The 16329-nt window shown below is 34.3% G+C and overlaps 2 protein-coding genes across 3 annotated transcripts; both read right to left on the minus strand.

The window, feature by feature from the left end:
- Positions 1-1120: 1120 nt before the first annotated feature.
- Positions 1121-3357, minus strand: LOC110918127 (josephin-like protein). The gene is made up of 2 exons (XM_022162496.2): positions 3162-3357; positions 1121-1905 (listed from the first exon to the last, which is right to left on the minus strand). Exons 1-2 carry the CDS (start codon positions 3246-3248, stop codon positions 1444-1446), a joined length of 549 nt encoding a protein of 182 aa, XP_022018188.1. The 5' UTR covers positions 3249-3357; the 3' UTR covers positions 1121-1443.
- Positions 3358-4417: 1060 nt separating this feature from the next.
- LOC110918125 (U-box domain-containing protein 44-like) lies at positions 4418-11310 on the minus strand. Of its 2 annotated transcripts, none has more exons than XM_022162493.2 (5): positions 11136-11310; positions 8270-9459; positions 7876-8179; positions 6457-6944; positions 4418-5630 (listed from the first exon to the last, which is right to left on the minus strand). In XM_022162493.2, exons 2-5 carry the CDS (start codon positions 9101-9103, stop codon positions 4626-4628), a joined length of 2631 nt encoding a protein of 876 aa, XP_022018185.1. In that variant the 5' UTR covers positions 9104-9459; positions 11136-11310; the 3' UTR covers positions 4418-4625. The 2 variants fall into 2 exon arrangements, with proteins under 2 accessions (XP_022018185.1, XP_022018183.1); XM_022162491.2 differs by having other exon boundaries at positions 8270-9584.
- Positions 11311-16329: the final 5019 nt, after the last annotated feature.

A 16329-nucleotide genomic window follows, 5' to 3' on the forward strand; every position in this document is an offset into this window, starting at 1 on the left:
CCGTTCAAAACAAACATGGTTTTTTGAAGATATAACTTTTATATTTAGTGTACAAAATTACATTTATCTAATCCGTGTAATACATAAGGTTCTTAAAGATATAATGTTTTTATTACTTAATATATAAAATTACTTTTATTCAACACGTGTAATAAATGAAGTTTTAAAGATATATTATTTTATTATTTAGTACAAAAAATTACATTTATTTAACCCGTGTAATACACGGGGTTTTAACCTAGTAAATAAAATATAAAAAATAGTTCATACATATCATATCATACATTATATTCAATGGTGATAAAAATATAAACACATAACACACATATGTAACATGATTTTTTATATATTCATATTTTACAATCATTAAAGCATATAAAGAAAAATTGATGCTAACAACACCAACAATGCAAAACAAGCTATGGATCACGAATCAACGATCTGAAGTCTAGTGAACTCAAACAACGATCAAACGCTTAAGAACGTCTAATTTTATAGAGTGATTGTGAGTGAGGGAGATAGAAAATATTACTGCTCATCATTAAATCAAATCTAGAGAAACATTGTTCAACCTCTATAATTTTTTAATCTTTTTTGAAAGTGGGTGTAAATGGGAAAGAGTGAAAATATAACAATAAAAGTATAAAAAATATTATTTAATTAAAAAGAAGAAAGAAAAAAAAAAGTAGAGATTTTTAGTGTAATTAACTAATTACAATTTACAGTTACAGAGATGAAATAGAGAATCCATTACGAACCACACTATTCACGCCAAAAAATTAAGAGGTTGATTGATACGAGGGTAGAACCAAGGTAATCCTAACACTCAACACCTCAAATTAATTAATTTAGATGTAAATAATAACAAAAATGGTGGATAAAAAATTACATAAAATAACAATCAATAAAAGATCACTATGGTTGGTACCATTTCATCAAACACACATAATACAATGAAACTAATATAAAATAGCAATAGCAATAACATTAAAATAAAATAAAAGTTGAAAGAATAATTGGCTCTCAAAAATTTTCATGAAAACTTGCAGTTCTTTCAACTTTCTCTCCCATCACTACAGTCTCTTCAAAAGCCAAAATTTTGAGACTTTTGAGTTCCAAATTTGCATAAAAGAGTTCTCTGTATATTAACCTGCATTTCTTCTTTAACCTTTAAGTTCTCTAATACATATAATTTCAACTTCAAAGAAGCTAATACCTGAAAAAGTCCGAATATACTAGAGATAGCATCGCGTTTCTCTTGGATGTTCATGGTTTCTTAAAGCATTCTATTCAAATATCGGGAATACATACAGGATCACTCGACATAATCGTTTTCCTAAACATGTTTTCATAGCATGATCAACCTTCAGGTTGCTTCAAGCAACGACTGTTACCTTGACTTGAAAACTAAGGTTAACAAGCGAATATATACAAAGTTTGTAACTACTCATCATCCTTTACAAGCAGTATTTCAGTACCGCAATCCATCGCAGCATCCAAAAAATCCCTAAATTCTTCAACACTTTGAAACGAGTACGGAGATGCAAAATCACTATCCAAATTATACCAAACGCCATTAACCTTTCTCAAACAAACCCAATGTCTGCTTTTCCAAATCCCACCGTATCTTTTAACAGGAACGTTTAACACGATTCCCGTTAACCTACTTTCAGATTCATCGAGATTAATGGAAGAAGCTTTGTTACGACGATCATGCCATACCACCTTCTTTCCCTTTCCTTCTACTGCAGTGATTAGCACGTTTATATCGTAATTACCCGTTAGTGAATTATGATGAGGCTTGAAGATGACCCGAAGCGGTGTCCAGTTTCCTTTGTATGGATCGTCAAGAACAAGTTTTTCAGCTATTTCATCCAAATTTTTTCGTGTAAATGCATCCTTCTCCTGAATCACAACAAAAAATGAAATTAATTTACCGAAATTGCCTAAAGACCAGAACTTAAATACAATTTGAAACATATGCATCACTGTAGAGCGATTAATAAACAAAATTAACTGAAATTTTATAAATAAAACCATGAAATTACTATGAATGTGTACCAAATTTTGGGATGCATTGATGCACAGAGTGATTAACTATGCAGTTAATATCGGTGATATATCGGTTATATCGGCCCCTTAGTAAAATATCAGTGTCAAATAACGGTCAAAATATCGGTACCGATATTATCAGTGATATTAACCGATATTTGACCGCTATCACCGATATATCACCGATATTTGACCGATATAACCGATATATCACTGATATATGACTGAATTATTGGTGTTAAATTGCCATATATATAAATTTTGCATTATATTAAAATTACCGATATTCCACCTATATCTCACCGAGATAACGTATATTTCAGATATCGGTCCTTGACCGATATCCGATATTTTACCGCGTTAACTGCATAGGTGATTAATGAAACAAATATAACTGAGATTTCATAATCTTCTTATTCCAAACCATATGTTCTGATCTAATTTCACTGTTGACTGTCGTTGGTAGAGTCAGTGTTGTAAAATTCGCTAGATGCTAGTCGGGCAGTGGGGTACGACTAGCGTATAATCGGATCAGAATTTTAATATGCAAATTTTTAAACTTATATATATAGATACACACACATAGTTATGAATAGATAAACAAATAAACCTAATATCCTAAACATAACAAATCAAGTACTTAAAATTTCAAACATTAACATATTAGTTCATGGATCCATTGGGTCAGAAACTCAGGTTAACAGGTTAAAAACGAGGGACCGGTTTGCGCAGATTAGGACCCATCTGGATCGCCTTGTTTTGGTCCGATCAGGGGAAATCAAATCGGTAGACCACCGATTACCGATTAATCCCAATTTTTACAACAACGAGCACAGTCATCTTAACAAATTTATGTAATCGCAACAAAAATGTAAATTAATGTTACTAAAATTGCCCAAAATCTCAAAAGTCTGGAACCTAATACAGTTTGAAACATATGAAGTGATTAATTTAAAATAAAATTAACTAATATTTGACCTAATTTCACTGTTATTAGTATAGTCTTCTAAGGATTTCATGCAATCAAATGAAAACAATATCCAATTGAATTAGTGAGATACAGTTACGTGTTAATCAAGGGGTTTGAACTATGAATACGAATATAAAACCTGGAAAAGGTTATTGAGAGCGTGTAAGAGGCAAAACTGTAGCTTTTGCCTTTCATGATATATCTGCTGTATCTTTTCGTCTGCCATGAATTAAATTGTTCTGAAGGTTTTACGATGAGGGTTTCCAACTTTGGACAGATGAGATCGTGAACAAGCATCTTGGTTTATTTCACTCCATATATACTTTTTATGTGTCCTTGTTCTAGTGGTTTGGGCGGGCGGGTTTTCCCTAGACCTAGAACGGGTGGTTTGATGGCTCGGATATGCATCCAACTCTAACTGTTATAAAGGAGGGGGTGCATTTGCTTAGTTGAGGGCTTCCAGGATGTTTATCCGGTGATTTAATTGGTCGTTAAAAACGATCCGGTTTACTTATACTTTGTAAACGAAATTTTGTGGTTAGGTTATGGTTGTTTTCGTATCCGAACAAAACCAAATCACATTCACATAACTGAACCCAGTGTTGTAAAAATCGCGACTAGGTGGCGATTAGTCGGCGATTAATCGCTAGTCGGCCAGTAACTGAATAATTTTTCGTTAATCAGTCCATTAATCGCTAGGCGGGCCTAGTCGGCCGGCCAAAAATCAGCGATTCCAGCCAGATTCCGGCAAAAAACCTGTATATTCCGGCCAAAACCTCTAAATTCCGACTAATTTCCAACCAAACCATGTGAATTCCAACAATTAATCTTGTATACTTAAAAAATGAGTTAAGTAAGAGTTAAAACCTAGCTACTTAAAATATTTACCTATAAAAATGTGTATATGTATACATAAAACTGAAATTACATATTAAAAACCAGATCCGATTAATCTCGAGTAGTGAGGACGTCCAATCTATAAAAATGTGTATGTATACATAAAACTGCACCAATAGTCTATTTCCACATCTTTGAGCCCGGTAGTGAGGACATCCAATCTAGAATCTGAGAACACGACAAATTTAGTCTGTCTATGGGACTTGAATCCAAGACCTCCCCCTTTCAAGATGCTTAAAGACTTTACCTTTACCAACGGACCACCACCCATTGTTAGTTCACCATCTATTTTACTCATACATTGTGACACCAGGATCTTTTTTGGTTTTGCCCTTTTATAAATGGCTAGGAATCTTTCTTTTAGTGGGGCATCTGCCTCTGGTGTTGCCTTTTAATGAGAGATTTAGACCAACAGTTCCTTTTCAATTGCCATTATATCTTTCCAATAACATGAAAACAGATAAATAATGTTAACTTGAAATCAGAAGAAGAATAAAATGTAACAAATCTTGCTAAAAGGAAGCTGAAAACTTTGGATGTTACACTATAAAATGTCATATACATATACAACATAATACAAATTACAAATGCTTAGCTGTGTACAAAATCAATGAAAAAGAATTTCACTATAAATCATAACTGATCTAACTACCCACCCACCGATGATAATACAAACCATAGCCCTATCAAACACCGATTTAACTTCCTAGAAATAAGACGACTGATCATGAAGCACATTTAACTGACCCAGAATCTGCGCTGCCAAAGATTTTGTTCTGTTGTTTCCCCTTTGAGTCAGGTCAACTAAAGGCATCTGAGCCAAATTCCCATATTTTTGCTTCAAATCCAACACATGGAATATTCTCTCCAACGCATTCAATACCTTTTCCTGCAAACTCGAAGAAGGGCAGTTCAGTAGTTTTATGATTGGATGCATGGCGTTAGCTTCGGCAAGAACTTTAGACCCGTACTGCAGTCTTTCAGCTTCGATTAACGTCAACAATGCATCTAACGAAGCTTCACAGACATTCAAGTCAGAATCTCCCAAAAGTCTTACTAACGGTGAAACTGCATCAGCTTCCACTAAACAAAAAGACGTTTCGACCGTACAGATTCCTTGATGAACGGGGCATGCTGACTCAGATTGAGACGAGAAGCATTTGAATATCCCCCCTAAGGATCTCGGGATTGGGTGAGTTAACTCGAATGAATTTTTAGAAAGTTGACCAAGAGAAATGGATGCTTTTCTTTTGGTCAAACTTGTTCCTAGCTCTAACAACTGGACCAATAAGGGAATGACACCTGTCTCGGCTACTTTCTTCTGTGAACTCTGATTTGTCGGGATGGTGAAGTGACAAAGCGAACCGACTGTATTCTCTATTAGCTGTTTCTTGTGGGGCCTGTTTTTCATTCCGTCACGAAGACATGAGGAAATAACGGGAAGTCCTTCTGCTTTTAATAGTGACTCGGTGAGTTGAGATGACTGAGTCAGGTTTGATAGCACACCCATTGCGGAAGAAATCTCCTCTTCGTCAAGGGGAGATTTTATTATTTTTATTAACGTTTCGATTGATTGTAGTCCCATGCGGTCTATAATCTCTTTGTCATCACCATCTTCTGTTAAACAGCAGAATAACTTAACAGCATTTGCTCTCACTTTCTGGTTTTCGTTTTCACACAATTGCACCAATGATTTTATGTTTCCAGGATTCTGAAAAATTAAGTAACAAAAAATAAGAAATCCTACGCTTGTAAATGAACCGAACGTTCAGCGAACCGTTCAATAGGAAGTTCGTTTATTTAATAAATGAACGAACATGAACAAAAATTTTGTTCATTTAGTTAAACGAACGAACATGAACACATGTCTCATTCGTTCATTTATGTTAGTGAACGTTATTTTAAGTTTATTCATTTATGTTCGTGAACGTTCGTTTGTTTATTTTCATTAATATATTCATTTAACATTGTTAGGCCCATTACACTTTAGTATAGTTTATGAAATTAAATATCACTCATTACAATTTAGCCTAGTTTGATAATTTTTTTAGGCCCAAGACATTGTTATTCATATTTACTTTTAATTGGTGTTAGCTCAATTATGTTCGTTCATCTATGTTCAGTTATGTTCATGAACCGTTCGTTTATACTAATAACGAACAAACATAAACGAACGCGAACAAGTTCATTTTCTTAACGAACGAATACAAACAAGAAAACCATGTTCATTTAATTGTTCGTTCGTTTGTTCGGTAAAACTTATACAAACGAAGATGAACATACCCCGTTTGTGTTCGTTCGGTTCGTTTACAAGCCTAAGAAATCCTACTATAAATCAACAGCTAATTGCATAAAAAGGTTACCAGCTTTGGTTCGGTTTGTATTTTAGGTAACTAAAGTTTCGAGGTCCAAAAAACTCAAAATTTCAAAACTTTGAATTTAAGGTAACCAACTTTTATAATAAATGAGACCATTTTTTACCTTTTTAAGCAATTAACACAAAATCAAAAATGAAATTATCGGAATGAAGATGTTACCTGTCTCAACTTTGTTTTCACCGTAACAGCTAAAGGCGAGTGACACATGGCGTAAAAAGAACGAAGTAAACATTCTTGCACCAAAGGTCTTGTACAAACAATGAAAGAAAAAAGGCTATCAATATCTCCATCAGATTCAAATAACGAAACAGGTGGCCCGTTATAATTCTGTGACATGGTTGACATGGCAAGATGCATGATTATGGCTGCCAACTCGTCCTGTAAACAGTGTGACGACGTGTGATTGTAGAGAAGATTGACCAATGAGTTGACTGAGCCATTTCTTATAATTTGTATGCTGTTTTTAGGTAAGCTTGAGAGGTTCCTAAGTGCTTTAGCTGCGGTTTCTTTCATTCTAGAGGTTCCTTGTGAGACCAAGTGAAGAAGTGAATCGAGTGCACCGTTTTCAAACAAAGAAGATTTGTTGTGATCGGTTAGTTCCATTTCTGCCAATGTTGTCACCATGCACATCTTCACTTCTTCTGATCCTGCATTCAAAATGGACCTTTTTAGTAAAGGTCAAAACAGGCCGGGTTGGCTGCTGACCCGTGAACACTTTAAGTCTGTTTTATAAATAGTTAATGTGTTCTGGTTACAAGAACATTATTTTGTTAAATACACTTGAATTTTTATATTTATTGTCTGTATACTAGTGATATTTTTAACACAACTAGTGGGTTACCACCCACGCTCCGCAGCGAGTTCGAAACGTAGATAAAAATAAACAAATCGCGAGAGTTAAAGTTGTTTGATGTTTTGTTAAGAGGCTAAACATGTCACTATTAAAGTTGAGGGGCAAAAGTCGTATTAAATTACAGGGGCTAAAGTTGTTTATTATTAAAGTTGAGGGACTAAAGTTGTTTATTATTAAAGTTGAGGGACTAAAGTTGTTTATTATTAAAGTTGAGGGGCTAAAATTGTTTGACGTAGTTCAGGGGCTAAACATGTCACTATTAAAGTTTTGAGTGGCTAAAGTTGTTTATTTTTAAAGTTGAGGGGCTAAAGTTGTTTGATGTAGTTCAGGGGCTAAAAATGTCATTATTAAAGTTGAGGGGATAAACATGTATCATTAAAGTTGAGGGACTAAAGTTGATTAATGCCAAAGTTGAGGGGCCAAAGTTGGTTGATGTGACAAAATAGCATATTTATTATAGTATATATAATTTTATATTAATAATTTAAGTATATAAATAAAACTAATTTAGAAGGTTATAGGTATTCAAAATAGACTGTGGGGGACTTGCAACCATTTGAGACTAAAACACACACACACACACACAAAATCGAACCACTGATAAGTAAATGGGTCGAAACTACCACATGTAACTAGCTAAAAGGCTTGCACATGCGTGGCATGTACCTATTTAAGCATCAATAAGGAATTTGATATTAAATTAGTATCTTGAATACAGAAATAACCTGAAGATAGTCGATGCAGCAGATGCGTGAAATAATTAGCTTTTGCCATCTGGATGATATTTTGATCAGAGAAGGAAAGTTGGGCCAAAAGTTCGTGTGCGCGTGTGGCAGCTTGAGTATCATCGCTGTTGGACATGGTCACTAAAAGTAGTATGCATCCCTGAACCATCCCGATGTGATTTTTTAACGTATCATTTTGCGATAATTCCAATAATAATTCAACCGCCAGTTTTCCTTCAGAAATTCGACGCCCAAGTGACCGAACTATTGATTCAATCACACCGTTGACTTTCGCAATCCTATCCTAAAATAAGCTTTGAGTATGAGAAGAATAAAAAAAACACAAAAAAAGATACAATTAATAAACACAAATGAAGTATAAGTAATTAAGTACCTTTGCATCATCACTATCCTTGGCCAAAATGCAAAGTAAGACAAGTGTGCGAGTCCTTATCTCTCGGCTTTTACCACCAAGTAGTTCCACAAGGGTAGGAATGTAATTCTCCAAAACTATCCATTCCCGGTGAACACCTCTTTCTTCACATAACTTTTGCAACTCGTCCAAACAAAAAACCACGTCTTCCTCATTTTCTGGCTTCGAAAGTTTCGGTTTCATCGAAGCAATTGTGATCATGGTGTTCCTATCCTTCCATTCCTCGATCGATTGCTTTAACGTCTTATTAGGCCGTAACGATGATTTATCCAACGGGATCATGGTTAACGGACAGAAGTTACTCCCATCAGCCAACCATTTCTCAATGGCAGCTCGTTCAAACGTGTGACCAGACGCCGTTTCAACGGGGTCCACCATAACTTCTCGGGTAATCGGGCAGTAAAATGATTGAAGTGGTTCTAACGGTTGACTTCCCAACGAAGTCCGTTTATTTAAATATTTTCTCTCTTTTTCTTCAGGAGAACAAGTTGCATCCGCTCGTTCGAGTAAAGCAATTATTTGATCCATTTGAATCGCTTCAGCTTGATCTTTCCTCAACTGTGCGTTTTCTATCTCACTCTTAAAATCTTCAAACTCTTTCTTTAACGAAGATCGTTCCGTCGATATTCCAAGAGCTTGCGCAATGGAAACCAGTAAATTGTTCGCATACGTACGATCCACATTCCGTTCTTGAATTCCTGACTCTATCTTCTCCAATATCATTTCATCCGCTACAGCTGTTTTAAACTCTACAGACTGCATAACATCACAGAGTTGACCAAGATCCCGTTTCATGCTTTCCGAAACTCCCAATTGTGAAAACGGAATCAAACTTAACGCCCGGCTAATTTCCCTTGTAATTTCCTTAATCCGTTTGGCGATCGACCGACAATTTATCAAAAGATACACTCTGTTCTTTTGACTGCATTCGGTAGTCAACTGTTTGGCGATTTTGACTTGTTGATTCAGAATGTCAACAAAACTGTTCTCTGCATCACTAGTGTCTTTTTTGTTTAACTCTTTTAAAAGCGGAACGATTCTATCGACATACGAAGCAAGTTCCGCAAAACTCTCCTTCTCTACAAAAACTTTCTTAGCTTCAAAGGCTAGTTCCAGACTTAATTCTATAGTTTGCGAGATAAACTCCGAAGCTGCTACCGAAGAAGTGCTTGTAATTACTTCCATTGCAACACAATTGTTATTATATAAACAAATGCTACCAATTTAACTCAACCTAAAACCCTCATACTCTCATGATTAGGATAAGAACAAGAACCTGAGAAGCAAAATTTTAGTCAAAGTTTGACCTAGCTTCTTGTAGTTTATAAAGTGTTCACATATTAGTTATGATGTATTCAATGTTTTAAAAACCGGTTTATATCGGCCGGTTGAACTGGTTAAACCAGATGCCGGAAGCTGGGCCGGCACGAATCATACCACCGGTAAATTGAGGGAACGGCAAAGAAGTTGTGCTGCTGGTAAATTGGGTTATAGCGGTTTAAACTGGTATACCGGTACCGGGTCAAAGGTAAAAATTTGGACTTTTTATCTTTTATGGGCCCAAAAAGGTGACGATTTAACTTCTTAGTAAAACCTAGCGCCCAAAAAGGTACTAATAATGAATTTTTGGATTATTTTTTTATTATGGATGAACTTTTGGAATATTTTTTATTAGGGTGTACGGGGTGGAAGCGGAAAGGGGTGAGGCAAGCTTAGTTTAAAAAGCGTGAAGCGCACAAAAGCGACAAGGTCTAAAATCAAAGCGCGAAGCGCAAATCGCACAAGCAGTGGGCTTTTCGTACGGGAGGCACAAGGTGCTTATATATTTTTATATATATCCTATAGGCTTTTAGCATCCCTTACCCAAAATATAGTGATAAATAAGGTTTATATATGATTTAGTGTCTAAATCATATAATGTACAACCATTTTAGCTGCATGTATAACACTTTAAAGCACAAAAACACTTTCTGTACAAAAAGCGCAAGCCTCAGTGGGATTTTTTTCCAAAAAAACTCGCTTTTTGTGTGCTTTTTGTACAAAGCTCGCTTTATGTCACACCAACACAAGGCGCAGCTCTTTGCGCCTAGGGTCGCTTTGCGCTTAAGCGCGCTTTTTTAAACCAAGGCGACAAGCCCCTTTGCCGCTCAGCAAACACCGCCACCACCAAAATATGCCATGCGGGTATGGATCAAAGCGGGGAAAGGTTGCCGCTTGCGGAGACTTGAAGAAGAGGGGTAAGTGGTGGGGCCTAGTATCTACTTCAACCAATCATGTTCTGTTTTTTTTAGAAAAAATGGTTTGGGGGAAACCACCCCCTATGTTTTTTTGGGCAAAAGGGGAGAATGAGAGGGGAAATGACATGGCACAATATCATTAGGCATGCACCCCTTATGGAGTGATGTAGTTTTGGATTAATTTTTTAGTTGAATTTGTATTCTTTTTTACAGGGTTAATTAGTCAACCCGGTTGAACCGCCCGGTACAACCAGTTGAACCATTTCTGAATTCTGACCCTAACCCGGTATGATTTATAAACCAGTTTTTAAAACATTGGGCGTATTCAATATTAATATATGGAGATTTGAAGAATAGATTCGAATCATAGCACAAAACATGATTCAACCTAGTTAAAGATAATTGTAAGTTAGCTACAAAAGGGGATAATTGCAGTCTAACTGTTGATAAATATCTTAGTTTCTAAATGCAACTATTGGTTCCAATTATAAACAGCAATCAAGAATGAAATAGGGACACAGAAGACTTGAAAGTCAACAGCAATATGAAAGAAGATATGGATATTAGGAAGAATTGTAAAAGTAGCTGACCTGATAGGAACTAAACGGTGAAATGCACACAAGATCAGCACTTCACATGATGATCAAATAATGGAAAGAATTGACACCATTTTTGGGGATTTTATGAGAAAGATTTATGAGGGTATTGAGTATTGACTTGAAGAGAAAGAGATAACTAAACTGGCCACTTGGCCTGGTCAACAACGACAAAAATACTTAATTTCCTTTGATATAAACTAGGGATATTTCCCCACGCGATGCGGCGGGAAATCCACCAGTATCAGTTGGTTTTCTGACGGTATCCGTGAGATACTAACATTTGGTTTAAAGTCATGTTTTTTTTTTTCAACAAAGTTCATACATGAACACTGAGAAAAATATATTAAACAAAGTCGTGTAGTCATCTTTTAAAATAAAAAGATAATGAACGCAAGTTATCGGAAGAAAAATCAAATTAAATAAAAGAACTAACTGCCATTTTCGACTCCGTGGTTTGTCCAATTACAGTTTAGACCAAATTTCAAATTCGTACCATTTTCGTCCATCAGATTCTTAAAACATGTCAGTCCCGTCCAAAAAAAACTAAGATTGAATTGAATAATTGAACAAACCACAGGGACGAAAATGACAATTAACTCATGCTTTTTTGGACGGAACTGATATGTTTTAAGAACGTCAAGGACATAATTGGTACAAATTTGAAATTTGGTCTGAACTGACATAATTGGACAAACTACAGGGACGAAAAATGGCAGTTAACTCTAAATAAAAACAAAATAGGTTAGAATCATATATTGTTTAAGGTATATAATGGTGAAACTCGAACATATTTTTTTATATAATATCTTAAAAACTGATGTTACTATTCATTAGGGTTCGAAATTTATATATTTTGTGCGCGATGTGGTGGGAATTCAAACGTTACTGGTTTGGTTCATAACACTATCACTATTGTACCGACTTTTAGTTAAAGTCAATAATATGCACAAATGAAAGTGTTTTACATTGACAACAAAAAAAAAGAATACCGTTACTAGTTTCGATAATAATAACAACGATACCAAGGTCGATAGAGAATAAAAAATGAATATCGATATTGGATCTGATAATAACAAACAATAGCAGAACCGATGCGGGTATCAGTTCGGTTCACCACTAAACTATGTTAAATAAAACTTTTTTTCTCAACAAAATCTATACAATACGTTGATAAAAAATATTAAATACAATCGCATATTTAGCTAGAAAGAATAATGAACGTGAGTTATAGGATAAAATATCAAATTAAAGTAATTAAAAACGTATATAATTTAATATATGTAAAATCGGAAATTAAAAGAAAGAATATAATAACATAAATTTTTTATTTTACTATTCATTACAAGTTTAAATTAATATGTATAATAATAATAACTTTCTTTAACTAAGATTTTTGTCGAAGGCCAAATTTCAATTTTGTACCATTTTTTGTCTCGAACATTTGTTAAAACATGTCAGTTTCATTAAAAAACATTACGTATGTTAAAACCTGTTGTTAAATGAATAGTAAAAACGTCAATAGTAGGTTATAACATACATTAGTTTTCTCTTTTTCTTAAACCCTATTAATAGGGTTTAAAAAAGAGGATAAATAAAAAGGAAAACGACAGTTTCATTAAACAGTAGGTTATAATAAACGTTAGTTTTTTGAAGGAACTGACATTTAGGAATGTCAGGAAGGAAATGGTACAAATTTGAAATTTGGCTTTAACTGACATAATTGGACAAACCATAAGTACAAAAATGACCGTTAACTCTTTAGATTTTGTGACAAGGAATAACCACAACCGGAATCGACTGGTCGGTGAACTAGAAACTAACTACATAACCGGTTATGATTTATAAAAATAACTACTTTTGAAATCTTATTTACTGAACTGATATACCATTTAAGTTTCATATTTCGTTTATTCTCATTTTCATATTTTTTATTAACATTGTCCAGCTCTTTAAAAATATGCATACATTCCACTAAAAAACAACTCTTATATCAATATATTTCCACTAAAAACAAATATTTTTTCTCTCTCCTTTTCAATTAATATATTTTTATACCTTTATCATTACATTTTTCTTTCTCCTTCACTCACAACCACTTTCAATATATATTAAAAAATTATAGTGGGTGAACCATGCCCCCCAAATATACAGATGAACAGTAACATTTTCTCTCTCCTTCACTCACAACCACTTTTTATACTTCTATATTTTAAAACCCCCCCACACAGATTTTGATTCCCAGGATGTAAATGCTCTAAGAGTATTCACATCCATGCCATCAAATTATGTGTGTATAGTTTTTATAATAGAAAGAGTATAAAAAGTGGTTGTGAGTGGAAGAGAGAAAATGTTAGTGTTCATCTGTATATTTGGGGGGACACTGTTCACCCCCTGTAATTTTTTAATATATTTTGAAAGTGATTGTGAGTGGAGGAGAGAGAAAAGTTAATGATAAATGTATAAAAATATTATTTAATTGAAAATGAGAGAGAAAACATATTTGTTTTTAGTGAAAATATATTGATATAAAAGTTGTTTTTTAGTGGAATGTATGTATATTTTTAGGAAGCTGGATAAAAATCCCGTTAAAAAGATGATGTATTTATAAAGTTGTTGGGTTTTTTTTTTCTTATAAAACTAGCCCATATAGACCGTCTTTCATTGGTTATAAGAGCATTTATCATTTTCAACATGTTGAATTTGTAATTATAATAATATAAAGGGGTTGAGATTAGTCGAATAGTCTATGGATTCACAGCTGGAGGCAGCAACATGGAAAGAGTCTTGCCAACCCAATCACTTCCACATTTATCGATTATCATTTCTTTTATATGTTTACTTTTAGTTATGTTTATAACTAGTTGTTGCCTTCATCCGCGTTGCAGGACGGTATACCGAACATTTCTCAACTAATTAAAAGAAACATTATAATAGTTCTGCTAGAAAAAAAAACTAAAATGATGGTAAGACCGTAATTTTGAGCTCTGAGCAAAACTATACCCACCCTAATTTGTCAGGACTAATGAGCGAGTGTTAGACAGCTCTTTGGCACGAAAAAAAATTAAATCGAGTCCACCAATTAAAACAAAATAACTCCATAGTTTTGCTAAAAAAAAAAAAACTAAAACGATGGCATACTGTAATTTTAAACTGCGGGCAAAATTCTATTTTTTTATTGGGGGTAAAATCGTAATTTGCCAAAAGCTAAAGCGATGACGATATTATAATTTTGAACTGAGGGCAAAATCGTATTTTTGAACATGAGAAAATTTGTAATTTTGAAGTGGGGTAAAATCGTAACATACCTGGGCCAATGGGGAGAGTGTCATGCAACAGCCTGGTACTATTTCTCGACACACCTTTAAAAAAATAAAATGAAGACAATATTGTAATTTTTAACTGAGGCCAAAATTGTAATTTTGGGCTAAGCTAAAATTGTAATTTGTCAAAAGTTAAAGCGATGGCAATACTGTAATTTTTAACCATGGACAAAATCGTAACTTGGAATAGGAGGCAAATTCGTAATTTTGAACTGGATGTAAACTGTAAATACCTGGACCAATGAGAGCGTCAGGCAACATCCTGACACTATGCCCCCACATTAGTGATGCCATTGGCTTGGTCGCCCGTCTCAGCAAATAAGAACAGGGAACTATTCCCCCTCATTCTCAATGTAAATATAGGAAATAAATAAATAATACCAGTTGAGAATTGTAAAACTGGAAACTAGGGATTGGATTGGTACTATACCCGTATATATACTCGTACCGGTACCAAATTTGAACAAACCTAGGTACCAAATACCATACCGAAGATATTGGTACGGTACACGTATGGGTATTGATACAGGTATTTCGGTACGGTGCCCGTGTTAGTACCATTTTGTTTTTATGTTATTTTTTATCACTCATACAAATACTAAATAGGTAAAATCAGCACGAGTACCATACAATACGAGTACCAAATAGGTAAAACCGGTACGAGTATTAATATGATATGAGTACCAAAATAGGTAAAATCGATATTAGTACCATAAATACTATAATACGAAATTAACCGTAATATAAAAAAACTTTTAAAGTTCTATATAAAATTCGGTACCAGATCCTGTTTTACCCGTACTCGTACCGATACTAAAAGTATCGAATACCAAAATAAATAAAACTGGGTACCGATACACGTACCAAATACCTAAAATCGGTACGGGTACGGTATAAATACGGGTACAAGTATTTGGAAAAAAAAACTCATCCCTACTGGGAAACAATGAAAATATCGATTTCCAACAAACTCCAAATCAAACCCAATCCAAAGCAGAAAATTTTAATACCATGGGTGCTATTAGCCATTGAAAAAATGTGTCGTGTTATGTTAAATGGGTCGAACACGAAGAACAAGACATGTTTAACTAAACGTGTATTTTTCTTAAAGAATAAAACGAACATGTTTAATAAGGGTGAAAGGAGTGATTACCTATTTTGAATAGGTAAACTCCCCATTCACTCAGTCAAACAGTGCCACATCAATTTACCTATTTTACTTAATGCTCAAAAACGTTGGCGGTGGTTTACCTATCTTGGATTAGGTAAACGATTATTTTTATTAAAAAAACATAATAAATGAAAATAGGCGGCTTCCCCTGACAAATTGCCTTATTTGCATCGGTGAACCTTCACCGCTTCTAGTTCCTCACCGATCGGTAACCTCCATCGGCGGCGGTGTTACCGATCGGTAAACACGTTTGCCGATGGAGTTTACCTCCCACTCCGCTCACCCTAAGAGGGTTACACATCACAGTTAGTTTCACACGATTAAAGGTAACTAGTTCAATTACATGCCACAACACAACAAGATTAAATATAAATAGCTCAAAATACACAAATAACATGACATGTTTAATACATATATTGCACGCTTTACTAAAAACAATTAAAATATAGAAATACACAATTAATGTGATAAACTAAAAGTTATCAAAAAGTATAATACATACTAAAAAATATAATACATATTGAATTTCAAAAGTTGAAGGCCGTTTAACTTTAAATGCACAACTAGCACACTGCACACGATATAAATTCTCAAGTGAACAGTCTACTTATTTGACCCGTCAAAACTAGAATAAGGCTATATTATAGTTCTTTTGAGGATGGTCCAAGACACTAAATCAATGGAAATGGAAGGA

This window comes from Helianthus annuus, chromosome 16 (genome assembly GCF_002127325.2).
Source record: "Helianthus annuus cultivar XRQ/B chromosome 16, HanXRQr2.0-SUNRISE, whole genome shotgun sequence".
Classification (NCBI taxonomy): Eukaryota; Viridiplantae; Streptophyta; class Magnoliopsida; order Asterales; family Asteraceae; genus Helianthus; species Helianthus annuus.